Genomic DNA, 15,844 nt, shown 5'->3' with positions numbered 1-15,844 from the left:
CCTGGGTTCTCCTACCCTGGCCTGCAGCAGGGAACCTCTCTCAAGGCAGTAAGTTGGGGAAACCCCAGGTTCACCTCATTTGTTTCCCAGGCTGCAGGGCTCATTGTCCTTCATTGCCTGATATCCAGTATCTTGCAAAGTATTGTTTTATGTATATTGTCCATTTTAGGTTCCTTCAGGTAGATGTTACTTCCTGTTATTCTGTCTTGGCCAGAAGTAGAAGTCCCTGGGGTATCACTTTTTAAGTCTTCACGTCGTCTAAGTCTATGGGAGGTTGAAGGAGGCAGCAGAGATGGCTCCAGGGTGATGGCAGTGAGTGTCAGGCTGCAGGTTTACAGGTACTTGGAGATCAGGTAATCACTAGTTTTGATGCGGTCTGAGTCGGAATGGCCTGATTTGACATTGTCTAATTTTACATAGTTTAAATCAGCATGCACTGTGTTGTGAATTTAAACTTGTAGTTGTGAAACTGATGAGTAAAACATAAGGAGAAACCAACTAAAATTTACTTTGCTTTATTAATAGACTTTTTAAAAACATTTAAATATGTGAGGTATTTCGTTTCACATTCAAACTGTTCTCTAACTCTCTAAAATGTCCTCTCACTATTTTTGCCCTTAAGAGAAAAACAGATGTCTTATATGGCTGGGGTTGGAGGTAAGGGAGGGTTAAGGAAACCACGTCCTCCTTCCTCAACAAGAAGTTCAGGAACTCAAGGCCAGGGAGTGGAAGGCAGAGGCATGGTCCCCAGGCATCCCTGTTATGCATTAGCTAGAGACAGCCCCCAGAGCCTGGGGGACAAAGAAGATGCAGCCCTAGAGCTCTGGGGAAAAGCAGGTGGGTCCATTGGGATCCAGGCCCAGCAAGGACCCAAGCGGCACCACCAATGGAAAGAAGGTCAGGGAAAGCTTCAGGAAGGCGATGAGTTGGCACTTAATCTTGGGGTTCCCCTGAAAGTACACCCTGCTTTTCCTCTGGCTGAGTTTGATAAGCCTGGTAAGAAACTTGGAGAAAACTCCTCGCAAAGGCCATGGCCACACACATGAGTTTCTTCTAGCTTTTCCTCACTCATTCACTCTGTCTAACTTCACATGGGAACTGGCAGAAATATCCCAGCTGGCACAGGGCCCATCTGGGGAGGATTCTAGAGACCCCTCTACCCACTGCCCCTCCTTCCCCGTACTCCAAGCACACCTTCCCAGAACACAGAAGCCAAGAAGGACACCAGTCCCACAGTTGGCTACAAGTGGTACCTGCTGATAGACCCTCTGGCAGCACCCTGCCCCCCAGCAGGGAGAAGCCAAAGGAGGGAGGAGGTATGACAGAATAAAAAAGCCTGATGTGGGAGGCTCAAAGGAGGGGGCGGAGACAGAGAGGGCTGCTCTTCAGTGCAGCCTGCCAGACTGCTTCTGGAAGAGTCCTGGAGAAAAGGGCACACGTTCCTTCAGCACAGTTGAGGTGAATGCAGGAGACTGGGGGTGAGTCCGGGTGTGTGGGTTTCTTGCAGCTAGGGGTCCCTCATTAGCCCTGCTGAGTGAATGAGAAACCAGGCCTGGAAGAACCAGAAGTCCAGGGGTAGGACCGGGGATGTAAAGGAGGTCCCTGACTCAAAGGACAGACAGACTTAGCAATTTCGATGTTCGTGAGGTGAAGGGAAGCATGGGTGGTGTTGGATGCTTCCTCGGCAGTTTTCAAGAAATTTTCTAGTGATCGGTTTACTGGGGTGCCCATGTAGAGCCCGGCGGGAATTGGCCTAAATGAAAGTCATGGGGGCAGAGAACAGATGGGGCTGGGACTGAGCTAGAGTTTGATTGGGGTTCAGTGTGAGAACACAGCCAGTCCCACTCAGGTCGTTAGTGTGGTCAAAGCTCACTTTGTGATCAGGGGTCAGACCGTAGCTCTGTTTGGGTTGTGGGCTCTGTATGGGGTCCAGGCTCACGTTGTACTTTGCATCAGGAGTCAGGCTGTGGCTGAGACGGAGACTTAGCAATCTTCCCGGGGCTCTGATCCTGACCCTGTCTGTGTCTAGGATCAGGGTTCAGTCTTCAGCCCATTTAAACAGTGGATTTTGTGTCCCTACTGCGACTGCCCCTGCCTTGCACTCGTTTAACCTCCCACCCCCCTCTTCCCACTGAACCACTTGCAGCTTTTCAAACAGCGTGTGTTCTCTTTCTCTCTGGGTCTTTGCGTTCGCCAGAATGCACTTTTGAAAACAAATTAGGTCAGGTCTATTGCTTAAATTCCCCCAAGTCACTCAGAATTAAATCAAAGCTCCTTGCCATGTCCTGCAAGCCCTTACACGATCTGGCCCCTGCCCTCCTCTCTGACCTCATCTCTTACAACTCTTCTGTGCTCTTGATACATGGGCCACCTTGACCTTCTTCCTTCTGGGAACCCCCAAAGCAGAAGACCTTTTTCTCTTGCCTCCTCTGCCTGAAACACTCTTTGCCTCGATCTTAGAATGGCTGGTGTTTTCTCATGACCCAGCTCTCAGCTCATATATCACTGCCTCAGAGAGGCCTTCACTGACCTGCTTCTCACATAAGGGTGCCTCGCCTCTGTCCTTTTCTATCCATCACTCTGTCTTACCTTCAGTGCACTTACCTTTACCTGAAATGTTCTTGCTTATTTCTTTACCTTCTGTTATGGCTCTCCCAGTGCTTGAGCTCCATGAGAGCAGTGATCTTTGCTGTTTTATCCACTGTTTTATCTCCAGTTTTGGGCACATAGTAGGCGCTCAATGTGTTTTGTCATCTCACTGAATGCTGCTGTCCCCACGCCCCCAACCCTGCCAGCTTAACTGTGACTGGCCCTGCAAGTCTTGGCTCAGATGTCACCTCCTCAGGGAAGCCCTCTGAGCCTGATAACTTGGTGAGCTATTGTCTGCTTTGTTCCCGAGGCTCTTGTACTTACCCCTGTCCTAGCATTTATCACACACAACATGTTATGATAGCTGCATATTTGTCTTAATGTCTCCCCACCACTGGAGGGCTGAACCATGACTTGTTTACTCTGTATTTCAGTATCTCCAGCACTTAGCACGGAGTCTGGGGTAGTCATTCAGTCAATAATTCTGGGGAAAAAAAAAAGAAATCAGTGTACCAATCAAAGTCCCAGATCAGGCTTTTCCACTGCATGTAGGCAACACTCAGAGAAGCCTAGAAGGGCCCTGATAACTAGGTCAAACTTTGAAGGTGTGTGGGAATCTTATTGGCTCTGGTTCTATCTGGGAAATGGATCAGCAGGGCCCTGGACACCTGGAGCTTGCCTGGGGGTGATTTTGGAGGGCCAGGCTGACTTGAGTGAGGCGAGTGGGAGTGGGAACCTCACACTGCTTTTTGTGAGTCAGAAATTGCAATCTCTCATCTTTCCAATCTCCTCGTGGCCATTCTAAAAAGAATGGCCAAGGCCCTATAAGGGTTCATCTGCATTATCAAATCCAAGCAAGGTATGAGGGACAGAAGATGCAGATGATTTGGGGTGGATATGATTCTGGGGCCAGCACCCTCATGGAGTGTTAAGAGAAGGGCTCCCTCTCCATGAATTGAGTGATGAGCTCTGATCATCCTTGCCAGCCACAGCATCACCCCTGAGGTCTGCCTTCCCTCTCTGGGCCTGGGAGTAAGAGCCAGAGGTTCCCAGGTATTCCTGGGCTTCCCTCCAAGGACATTTTCTTCCAGGTGTTCCCATAGAGGCTGGCAGGGGCACCAGAGGCCCCTACCCCACTGCTCTCGGCATGGAACATTCTGTGTGTTTAGCCACTGAACCTAAGTGGGGAGACCTGGTCAGGTGTCCTGAGTCTTAGAGAGGCCTTCTGGACCAAATTTTGGATTCTTTGGAGATTAACATTGAAATAATCCTTAAAAACCATTGGTTTATTCAAAAGGAAACTGGGAAAGGGGCAGGGCAGTAGCTTGGCCTATTGGAAAGCACATGGATTTGAAGCTGAGAGCTCTAACTAACCCTCAACATCCTTATCTGTCAAATGGGATTAATGTTACCTGCCTGACAGGTTGGTGAGAGGCCTCTATTGTTTGAGAAGAAAATACTCAGTAGAGGATAAACCTTTTTACTTTCCACTGTGGGCCCTTCCCAAGTCACAGCCAGAGGAGTTGAGGCTGAAGAGGGGAGAGCACCCAAGTCCCAGTCCAGGAGGGTCCTCTTTACTGCCCTCTTGGTTTCCCTTCCAAGAGTCTAGCTGGGCCAGGTGTCCTACTTACCAAGCCCTTCTTCTACCCTGCCTCTTGGGCAGATTTTGTTTGTTTTCAGAAGTTGCAACACAAAGCCGGTTAAAGGGAAAATGTACAGGTGTTGGAATTGAACAGTCTAGGTCAAATATCTCTTTTACCGGTCAGCTACTAAACCCTGGGAATATTATTTAACTTCTTGGGGACTCAGTTTTTACACCTATAATGTAGAAATGATACATAGAAGTCCTATTATGCAGAATTGCTCCTGGGTTAGATAATATTTATATAGTGTCTGGCATTCTGTAGGTATTCAGTGATTTCTGTTATAATCCTAAAAACAATAGAATCAATGCTGGCAGTGACCTCATTGTTCTCATGGGTCTGTATCCCTGACTGCTTTTCCACACGTGTCTGAGATGGAAGGCATTCAGAGAGCTCTGGGAAAGAATGTGAGGATGGGCTGGTATGGGGGCTGTGAGGGCACTGGGGGACAGAGTCCTAGAGGCTAGGGGGAAGGAATGGGGAGGATTGAAGGCCTCAATGTAGATTTCTATTCTGTATCACTGGAGGCTCCTGATGCCCCATCCTCAAGAAATGTCTAAGAAGTTCTTCACAGTTCTCCAATAAACTTCCTGAGACTTGCTAAAATAGTGTGACTTTTCAGAGAAAATCTCAAGCACAGGGCTGCTCCCTGGGGGTTAAGGCAGTGCAGGCTTTCTAATAAAGAAAAAGACCCCTCTCTTTGTTTATTTTTCCTTGATTATGTTTCGTTTTCAAAATAGAGTGATTTAGCTCCAGTTTCCTTCAGAGCTTCCAAATGTTATCTGAGTGTGTGCTATGGTTCTAATTGCTAAAAGCTGCTCAGGCTGGTAGTCAGCTGGCAGGACTGTGGGAGATTAGGGTGCTTCAGGGCTGAACAGTCTGAAGGGTGATGCTTGGGTCCTCCGGTTGGCTCCCCTCTCTATTCCTTCATTTCTCTCCCGCTGCCGCCTTCTGAGGTCTATCCTGATTTGACCTCCAGTGAGAACTGCCCACTTCGTGCTGTGGAGGTGCCTCCCTTTCAGGCCAGCTGAATCTCAGGGCTTCAACTTTGTGTTTCAGTATCTTCATCTCAGTGCTTAGTCTTTGCCATTGTGAGAGACTGGCTGCTAGTTAGTGTGTGTGTGTGTATAAGTGTGTGCTTGAGGCGAAGTGGCAGTTAAGGTGACAGATGGAAGGGGGATAAAAAGTTTTTGGAAACTTCAGACATTTTCAGAGACTTATTCCCCATTTTTATGGAAATATGAAAAAAAGTGCTTTGTACCCTGTGATGCTGTTTTATGACATCTTTTGACATTCCTGACCTCATTAATTTTGCAGCAACACAATGAGGTTATTAATGTCCTCTGCGTTTACTTAGACCCGAGACTCTCATTTCTAGTCCCAGGGTTCTGCTCAACACGTCACTTTACCCTCCTAGGTAATAGGGTTGAATGTGCCAACCCATGATTCTTCCGCAGTATGTTTCCTAAAGCAGCACATTTTTATCCTGGGAATTGCCCAGCTTTACCTTCTCTGTCCATGTAAAATTTCTGGATGGTATTGATATCTGACCCTCTGGAGCACTAGAGCCTTTTTGCTAATGTCTCCAGTCAGGGATCCTAGGTCACCCCCTCTCTTGGGCACAGACTATGCTGCATGCCCACTTTGCATTTATTTAGAGCCAAGGCTTTGCACTTGCCCTGTTCTCCACATGCCCATTCTCATGCCCTCTGGCTCCCTGGGTAAGAAAGGTCTTTTCTGTTTGACTCTAAAGTTTCTTGTTCTGAACTTATGACCACCATGCCCTAACCTTCCAAACAGTCTTCATTTCTTCTCAAAAATCTCTATAGTTCAGACAAATGGCAGTCTTTCTTACCCCTTGGCTGTGCTACCCTTGTTAGACACTTACTGAGGAATTCTTCTTTTGATAAAACTCCTTTTATAATATAATGTTTATTTTCAACCAACAGTAACTAAACACTAATTAATCAATATGATAGGGTCCCTGACATTAAGGAATTAATAATTTAGTGGGAAATAAACATAGCAATAATTCCAGTTCAGGATGGTAAATGCATAAAAAGAGACCTAAACAAATTTCTTTGGGAGTCCAGAGCAGGAAACATTTAATCATACCCAAGGGAAAGAGACTTAAGAAAGTGCATAGGAAAGAGACAGTAAACCAGGATGTGGAAGATAAGATTTTGCCCAGTGGGAACTTAAGGAGGGAGATCTGGGAGGGCCATGACAAAGGGAAGAGAAGTAAAAAAGACAAGTAGACACAGAGGCATGGGATCAATGCTACATTTATGAAATGGCATGTATTCCAGCGTGCCTGGAGCATAGGGACCATGGTGAGGAGTGGTGAGAGAGAAACTAGGGCCGAATGCTGAAAGACAGAGCTTTGTCCCACCTTAGTAGTTTAGTCTTTATTTCAGAATTAATTTGGAGCTTACAAAGGTATTTTTTAAACAATAAATGGTGACCTGATTTCATGTGGGTAGAAGATTATTGGGCTTGTGCTGATGACAAAGTTAACACTAGGGTCATGGCCATGAGAATCAGGGTATTTAGCTCATGTGTCTGTTTAGGCCACCTTAAGAGAAAAAAAGAAACACTACAGGAAAACAGTTAACAACAACAGATATAATTTTTTGCATATTTACTTTGTTCCAGGCATTGTGTTAAAAGCATTACACTCATCTCATTTAACCCTCACCTTGACTTCTATTAGGCAGTGACTGTTATCCTCATTTTAACAATAAAGAAACTGAGGCTTAGAAAGGTTAAATGATTTGCCCCAGATCACACAGCTAACAAAGTTGTTGACTGGGATTCGAATCCAGGATCGATTTCAGAGCTCATACTCTTAACATTAAGCTATACAATACTGCCTCTGGAAGACTTTGATCTTCAGACATGGAGAGTTTGATGTGCTTGAGAGACAACTCAGTGGACTCTTTTAGTGACTAGAATTATGGATCTGGTCACAAAAGATAATTCAGGCCTTCCCAAGTAGATTTGGGAATCAATAGTTTATACGTAAATAATGGGTTTACTGAAGGAGATGAGATGGCCCGGGGAGAGTGTATATAGAGAGAAGAGATCTGAGGATAAAATTCTGAGAGCATTATCATTTAAAAGTACGCTTAAGGGTCAAGTGGAGGAGGCTGAACACCCAGAAAGAACCAAGAACTAGTAATCAGAGAGAGATGAGGAGAAGCAGAAGGAACAAGGAGAAATTTTAAGAAGGAAGGAACTGATCACAGTGTCATATGCTACGGAGAGGTCAGTACAGAAGATTTAAGTGACACGGAAGACTTTGGCCTCTTAGCCTAAAGTTCTTGGTTAAGCATGGCTCCTTATATCTTCTCCCTCCAGTTGTTTGAACTCTGTCACTCTCTGTTCTAAAACTCATGCTCCCAGTGTCTTCTCCTTTGTGTCTGAGGGACCCTCTGGGTGACAGCTCAACAGTGGAACAAAGACCATCAACACATCCTGAGCCCAGTGAATGGTGTAAGCCCCTCCTGATGCTGCCCATGAACTCTTCTGTGCATTCAACTGCTGTCTGGTAGCCCGTGCAGAAGCCCCTACCCCAGTTGTCAAGGGCCAGATCTTAAGAACCTAACCCTTCTTTTATTCTTACCAAGATAAAATTATCTTAAATATACCCTAGCGATAAGTGTCACTATTTTCCTAATGGGAAGAGGACAGCTAGAGAGAGAGAGAGAGAGAGAGAGAGAGAGAGAGAGAGAATACATACACATATATAGTGTGTGTAACTACAATTATATAATCTAATAAATAGTAGGAGCATGTGAATATTTGTGAATGGAGGAAAGGAAAAAAGGGAGGATGTTAGTTAACTCTGTAGTTGTTTCAACAGAGAGATATGATCTGAGAAAACTCAAATCTGACATTTCCCACCTCAGCAATCTGTACTTATATCCATCACTTTAATAGCCAGATTCAAGGATATTGGAACCCTGGTATAGGATTGATTGTTCCTCCAGTGCTTTTAATGCCATCATCTTTCAGGTTTAGTCCTCTGTGTCAGTCCCACTCTCAAGCCTTGTGGGTCCCCTAGAAACAGAGCTTGAGGTAGAAATTCTTGTTTAAAGGGTATATTGTCATGAGAAGATGAGTGAGGGAAATAGGATAGAGCAGGGAAAGAAAATTATGTGAGGCTGTGGTCTCAGTTGGAGACCAGCTTCAGCTTTGGTTCCTCAAGAAGCTCTGAAGCACACATTACATCGCAGCTTTGGTCCCACCTGAAGACAAGAAGGCTGGCCTTTTTTATCTTTGTGTTAGGCACTCATTGACTTCTAGATGTGCTCTGGTGGGGATAACATAACTTCCTGGGTGAAGTGCCTCTCATTTGATCAAGGAAAATTTTCTCTAGAAAGGGAGGACTCTGAGCCTTTAGTACTCAACACCCACTGCAAATGGGATATAGATGCATTGACTTGGTGAAGGGAATCCGAGTGGGACACCATTGGCATTCATTGCAGTCATTGTTCCTTTTATGACATAATCTGGGCAGTCTGAACAAGTGTAAGGCTTTGGGTGGACATTTGGGCAAGAGTGAAATGTAGAGTTAGAGTTCAGGATGAAGTTAGTGTCTTTTTTTTTAAATTAAATTAAGGGTTATCATAATAAAATAGGTGTATGAAGTTTTACATAAGTTTTATATAACAACTAAAGTTAAGTCTTAGGTTATTGTTAAAGTTAGGGTTAAGGCTAGAATTGGTGAGATCATTAGGATTAGTGATAAGGTTAGATTTCAGCATTAATCTATGTTACTAGAGTATTGCTACATTGGACTAGGATTAGTCTTAAAGATAGTCCAATGATATAATTAGAATTACAGTGGGTATTAAGCATAGGGGAGCATAAGGTAGGATAAGATAGAAGTGATGGGAATTTTTATCATCTAAGTCTGATGTGTACTTAGTCAATAACCTATCCTTGGTGAACTAAAAAATTTAAAATGCTTAGAATTTTTACTTTAGTATTTCATTTGTTTTCAGAATTAACTTCAGAGGTGGGGTTAGTAAGAAAGACTGGATGAATGCTCATTTGGGCCTTGAGTTATGAAGGATAGTTAGGCTGAGTTTAGAATAGAATCAGAGTTTGGATAGGCAATGAAGTTAGAGTTCTGGTCAGAGAACAGGACATCAGGGTGGAGGAAAAGAAAAATGGCAGTGGAATTCTGGAAAATCTGACAATGGCTTATATTTGTATTCCAGCCTCTACCTGCCTGGCATTGGTCTCAGCTCAGCATCTTCACTATGGTGGATCCCAGTGGCAACGAATCCAGTGCCACATATTTCATTCTGATAGGCCTGCCAGGATTGGAAGAAGCTCAGTTCTGGTTGGCCTTCCCATTGTGCTCCCTCTACTTTATCGCTGTGCTAGGTAACTTGACAATCATCTACATTGTGTGGACGGAGCATAGCCTACACGAACCCATGTATATCTTTCTTTGCATGCTTTCTGGCCTTGATGTCCTCATCTCCACCTCATCCATGCCCAAAATGATGGCCATCTTCTGGTTCAATTCCACTACCATACAGTTTGATGCTTGTCTGCTACAGATGTTTGCCATCCACTCCTTATCTGGCATGGAGTCCACGGTGCTGCTGGCCATGGCCTTTGACCGCTATGTGGCAATCTGCCACCCACTACGCCATGCCACTGTGCTAACATTGCCTCGTGTTACCAAGATCGGCATGGCTGCTGTGGTACGGGGTGTTGCACTTATGGCACCCCTGCCTTTCTTCATCAAACATCTGCCCTTCTGCCGCTCCAATATCCTTTCCCATTCCTACTGCCTACACCAAGATGTCATGAAGCTGGCCTGTGCTGACATCCGCGTCAATATCATCTATGGCCTCATTGTCATCATCTCTGCCATTGGCCTGGACTCACTTCTCATCTCCTTGTCGTATCTGCTTATCCTCAAGACTGTGTTGGGCTTGACACATGAAGCCCAGGCAAAGGCATTTGGTACTTGTGTCTCTCATGTGTGTGCTGTTTTCATATTCTATGTACCTTTCATTGGGTTGTCTATGGTGCACCGGTTTGACAAGCGGCATGACTCCCTCCTGCCTGTCATCATGGCCAACACCTATCTGCTTGTTCCTCCCGTGCTCAACCCTATTGTGTATGGAGTGAAGACAAAGGAGATCCGGCAGCGTATCCTTCGTCTTTTGCATGTGACCACCCACACTTCGGACCCCTAGGTGTCAGGAATCAAACTTCTTTTTCACAGGAGGTCCTTCAATTCAGATTTTAATATCAACATTTTGGAAGACAGTATTGGGAAAAAAATTCTTAATGAAAGCACAACTGATCCTTCAAAGATGAAACTGATTGGAGAATCTCCATCTGAGTAGGGGTAGCAGAACTGTATACTCCCAATCCTTATTTTTCAATATTATTTTACCCTTTAGTTCTTTGAGGTAGTCATGGTTGGAAGATTATTACTTCCTACTTAACCATTCAGTCCAATTCTCAAGTCCAAAAAATTCATATGGTTGCTTGCACTGTTAGTTTATAGCATTCTGAGATAAGGGTGATATTTCTAAAAGACATTTACCAAAGGCTTAAGCAAGGCAAAAATAAAATAAATACAAGAATATAATACAATTAGATAATCTGGCTTAAAACCATGATTTCGTCTTCAGAATCCCCTACAATTTTGGATCTTAGGAAAGGAGACATACCTGGATTTCCCTCTTCAAAATGACCACAGAGAAAAAATAATTTCTTTCTTCTGAGTAGCAATCCTTAAGAAAAGATTGAAAGTAAATTCACAAACGATTATATTTATCTACATTAATGAAAGGTGATACACTGTATTCTGAGCATTTTCATAGACTGTGAAAATTTTTCCTTAATTTCCAATTTCTTATCAATCTTTTGATTTAGGCAGGAATATGATTAGTTACCCCCATCGTACCAGTGGGGGAACTGATGTTCAATGAGATCACGCAGGCTCAAAAAAAATTGTCTTTTGATGCCCAATCCCATATTGTGAGGAGGGAATATTAGACTAGTGGGATAGTGAGTTAGACATTCCAGAGTCTTGCATTTTCTAGTGGAGGTATTTAAGTTCCTTTCTCACTCATCCAGTATTGTATTTAGGAATTTCCTGTTAATGTTACTGATGGCTTTAATCTCAATAGTTCCTGGCCTATTTGCCATTGTACTTGTGTAGTAGCAACAGGAGTATGTTTGGGTAATTCCCAAACAGTGGCTAGTTTGGGAAATAGTATAATTAACAGTAGGGACATTCACTGGATATCTGGAGAGACTCTACATGGAGAGATGCAGCTGAGAAAACCTAGAAGCTCATGGCAGAAAGAGCAGGGTTGGTTATAGACCAGGGAGTCAAGAGCAGGAAGTATTGTGAGACTGAGTAGGGCCAGTGGCCTGGGTGGCTAGCCAGGAAGCAAGGCTTAATCAAACATAGGTCCACAGAAAGTGAATAGAGTATATAAGTGAACACCATGTATTCCCAGGGCTCTGAGCTACCCTTCAGGGAATGCCCACAGCATCAAAGCTCAGAGATCAAGACCATAGGAGAGCTCAGTAAAGACTGCATCCCTGTTAGCTGTACTTAGCATGAGTATGGTTCCAGAGGCCCACCCAGGAGCCCTACAAGCCAAGCACAGCACTCCCAGAAGAAGCAGAATGGGAAGGAGGGGTGTGGGCACTATAGGAGTACAGTAGGAATGAATGGCAGAGGAATGAGATCTCCATCCAAAAGAGAGGTAGGTAAGTGTGAGAAGCAGGTAGTATAGTAGAGAGCATGGCACATGGCCGGCCAGACTTTTCCAGCTATAGCTAGTAGCACAGGACTACTTGGTACAGAGGATATGGAAAGAGCATATCTAATTTCTTGGACTGGAATCCAGAAGATGAGAACTGTGAGCAGTATGGAATCTGCTATGCCCAGGTGAGTGATGGCCAGCAGAGCATGGGGCATAAACTAGAGTCAGTGCTGGCTTTGGTCACTTTGAACTGTTTGGAGGGTCATCCCAGTTCCTGATAGTGCCTTGACATTGAAATTGAAAGAAAGAAACAGAATGAAAGGGAGAGAAGAGGGAGAAAGAGACAGATTTTTTTCATATTCGGAAACCAGTATATGATCACTGTAAACAAAAATCTTAGACACTCTGAAAATATAAAAGAAATAAAAATATAATAAAAACTCCAATAAACTTGTCACCTTAAAAAAATTATTGTTGGCGTTTTGGTGTTTATTCTTCCAGATTTTCAATAAGTGTTTGTGTACATGCTTCTGTATGCACATATGATGAATGTGTGTATCTGTATTATATTGTCTGAAATCCCATTGGAGACATAGATAGGTGGATAATAAAGAGATAAATCAGACAGACACATATAGTTTTCTTTTCCTGGGGATGCTGCCACTATCTTAGATTTCAAAAAGGATTCCAAGTTTATGATAGTTTGTATGCTCAGGATAAAGTTTCACGGTTTTGATCCGAAATGGATTAACCATTTGGTGAATGTAAATACAAACACACATCCACACACACATCCACAACCACATCACCACCACCACCACCTTCTTGGGTTTCTCAATAAGTACTAAATGCCAGATACAGAGACAAAACTATATCCGGTCATTTACTTCATAAATACTTACTGGGTCATCCAGAAGAGCCTGGAGTTAAGAACTAGGATAAGAGGAAAAGGCTGCCTCTTGTAGGAGATTTGGCTAGAAGTTAGGGTATGTTTAAAGACCTTCATCATATACGTTTTACATGGGCATCATTTTACCGTCCCCATTTCCTTTATTTGGATATTCTCGTCTCTGGCCCCACTATCTCAGCTATTGGACCTTTGTTGGGCCCTAGAGAAGTCTGCATAATATGGAATTTCAGTCTGCAAGTCCCTTATTCATTTTTTTTTAGGTTTTACCTAGAAATGATTTGTAAACATGCCTTGTGTCCTCAATTCTGACTAGCTATTCTCTAGTCAAGATACTCCCCTGTTGCTTGGACACTTGTCAAAACCTCCACACTGGTCTCCTTGCCTTAAACATCTTTTGCATCAGTCCTAAATCCCACATAGCTTATAGGAGTTTTTCCAAGCACAACTCTGATTAACTTCCCTGCTTAAAAATCATCAGAGATCTTTTATTACTTCCCATAAAAATTTGCACTTCTCAGAATGACAGTAGCCTCCTTTCCCCTTTTATACCTGTTCCCATCTTACTTTTCCAATATAATATCTCTAATTTTTCCACATACCATATTATTCAGCTACTTTACTTGGTGTCTCTCATTGATTTTATGTACTTTTAAAGCCTCTGTTTCACTCTATTTCTGTTGTCTGATTTGATTTTTGCCATTTTTCTTTTTAGTAACACATTATTAAATGAAGCTGTTTATGATTTGTCAGGCCAAAAGAAGTATTCCCTCTTCAATGTTCCCAGACTTCTTGAAAGACCTTTAGAACTGGACCATTTCCAGTTCAGAAAGGTTTGAGTGAGACCTCTGAGTTGTATCTATTTAAGATAATAAGGTATCTTATATCACTCCTTTAATTACATTGAGATAAGACTCTCTTGGATGCAATAGACATACATGTGAAGAGTCATTGCCTTCCACTATGTCTGGCCTTCTTCTTTTTTTTTTTTTTGGCCTTCTTGACATAGGCAGATCTGAACTTGGGAAAGGATTATATCATAACATTGGTTTAGGCTTTCAGAGTTGATACTCATTGTTCATCTCTTAAACAAAGTACTTTCAAACTTCTTGTCCACTCCCCTGGCAACTCAGCTTTTCATCTTAGATTTGATCCAAAGGGAATGAAGCTGATGCAGAACTTGCCATTCCCTTCCTAAGGGAGCCAACAAGGATGTAGGGCTTTTAACTCTAACAAAGTTGAAGAATGAGGGTGTGGATAATCTGGAGCAGATCTGAAATGGGGTTATAGAAGAGGATGCAATTGTCAGTGTCAGACTTCATTATGGAATCTGTCAAGCAAGGGGGTCTCTTGGAGAAAAGGACATTCCCGAGAGGGGTTACAAGAAGAGTTAGCGCTGAGGTGGGTGGTACCATATCACATGATCAACACATTTATTTATTCACTTGTTCAATAAAACTTTATGAAAAAATTAAAAATGCCTTTTTCATATGTTTTTTTCCCTAGACTTTCCTCTTTGTTAATTCATAATTTGCCTAGAAAAACCCTATATACTTTTTCAAGATGAAATAAAAACATTCTCCCCTTTGTAGAGGTTTGTCCGATCTTCCCAGGACAGTTCTGGCAAGAATGGATTTGCAGTCCCTAGTAATCTCTTGCACTGAACTTTATTATGGTATGTATAAGTCTACAGTCTAATTGTGTATTTACATGCCTTTATCCTGGCACAAGATTGTGAGTTTCTATAAAGAAATGACCACATTTAACATATTTCTCAGTCTTTAGTCCACAGCACTGCTTCTAGTACAAAGTAAATGGTGAACATCCATTTGTATCGTGAAGAAGCCTGATGGTCTTCCCACTGTATTAGCATAGACTAGGAATTTTCAGTGTTTGCTGAGGGTAGCAGGTTCCTATGAGGCTATAGAAAGTGTCTTTTATGGTGCCCAGACCCTGCGATATTTCATAATTACATCAGCCTTGGTCTTTCCCCCTCAGGACCCTGAGCATGGCCTCCCTGAGGGGCTTGGACTTGACATTGTAGATGATGGGGTTGAGCACAGGGGGCACCAGCAGGTACACATAGGCAACAAAGGCATGTACAATGTGGAGCATGTGCCTCCCAAAATGGTGGATCATGGACACGGTGATACCTGGAATAAAGAAGACAAAGACAGCCAGGGTATGGGAGACACAGGTGTTGAGGGCCCGATGAGCTCCCTGGGAGAGGCCAGCCCCAGGACCGTGGGCAGGATGAGAGTGTAGGACAGGACAATGAGCAGGGAATCTATGCCCCCCAGGGGACAGTACCACATAGAACCCATAGAGGATGTTTATGGTGATGTCAGCACAGGCTCTTCTCATCACGTCAGGATGGAAACAGAATGAATGGGATAAGAGGGTCTTATTAGGGCAGAAGTTCAGACATTTAAGTAGGAATGGCACTGGGAAGAGAGACAGGGTAGCACAGGCCACAATGGCCAGCCCCATCCTGATGATGACATTGTTTGTGAGGACAATGTGAGCTGCATAACGCAGGGGGTTGGAGATGGCCACAAAGTGGTCAAATGACATGGCCAGGAGCACTGAGGACTCCACCATGGAGAAATAGTGGAGGAAGAACATTTGGACCAAGCAGGCATTGAAGCCAATGAGCTAATGGTCAAACGAGAGCACAGCCAGCGTGGTGGGCATTGTGGACAAGGTGAGGCCCACAACGGTGACCACCAGTATGGACAGGAAGTAGTACATGGGCTGGTGCAGTTTGGGGGTCCTCCTCACAGCCAAGAGGATCAGGCAGTTTCCAGTGAGGGCTGGGCTGCTGTGTACATGGAGGAGAAGGGGATGGAGATCCAGCCATGAACAACCTCCAGCCCTGGAATGCCAATCATCAGGAAAGCAGGTGGCTGGAAGAAGGAGATGTTGCCAAAGGACCAGGAAGGGAGCAT

At 43.8% G+C, this 15,844-nt stretch overlaps 1 protein-coding gene and 1 pseudogene across 1 annotated transcript; one reads left to right on the top strand and one right to left on the bottom strand.

Moving 5' to 3' along the window:
• Nucleotides 1-1,361: 1,361 nt before the first annotated feature.
• Nucleotides 1,362-10,544, top strand: LOC113625231 (olfactory receptor 51E1). Its single transcript, XM_027115712.1, has 2 exons — nt 1,362-1,458; nt 9,461-10,544. The coding sequence occupies exon 2, from the start codon at nt 9,503-9,505 to the stop codon at nt 10,454-10,456; it is 954 nt and encodes a 317-aa protein (XP_026971513.1). The 5' UTR covers nt 1,362-1,458; nt 9,461-9,502; the 3' UTR covers nt 10,457-10,544.
• Nucleotides 10,545-14,870: 4,326 nt separating this feature from the next.
• LOC113625230 (olfactory receptor 51I2-like) lies at nt 14,871-15,844 on the bottom strand (annotated as a pseudogene).

This window comes from Aethalodelphis obliquidens, unplaced genomic scaffold (genome assembly GCF_003676395.1).
Source record: "Aethalodelphis obliquidens isolate GAN/ISIS:26980383/991018 unplaced genomic scaffold, ASM367639v1 scaffold14, whole genome shotgun sequence".
NCBI classification, from domain to species: domain Eukaryota; kingdom Metazoa; phylum Chordata; class Mammalia; order Artiodactyla; family Delphinidae; genus Aethalodelphis; species Aethalodelphis obliquidens.
This window is presented reverse-complemented; position numbering and strand designations above follow the sequence as displayed.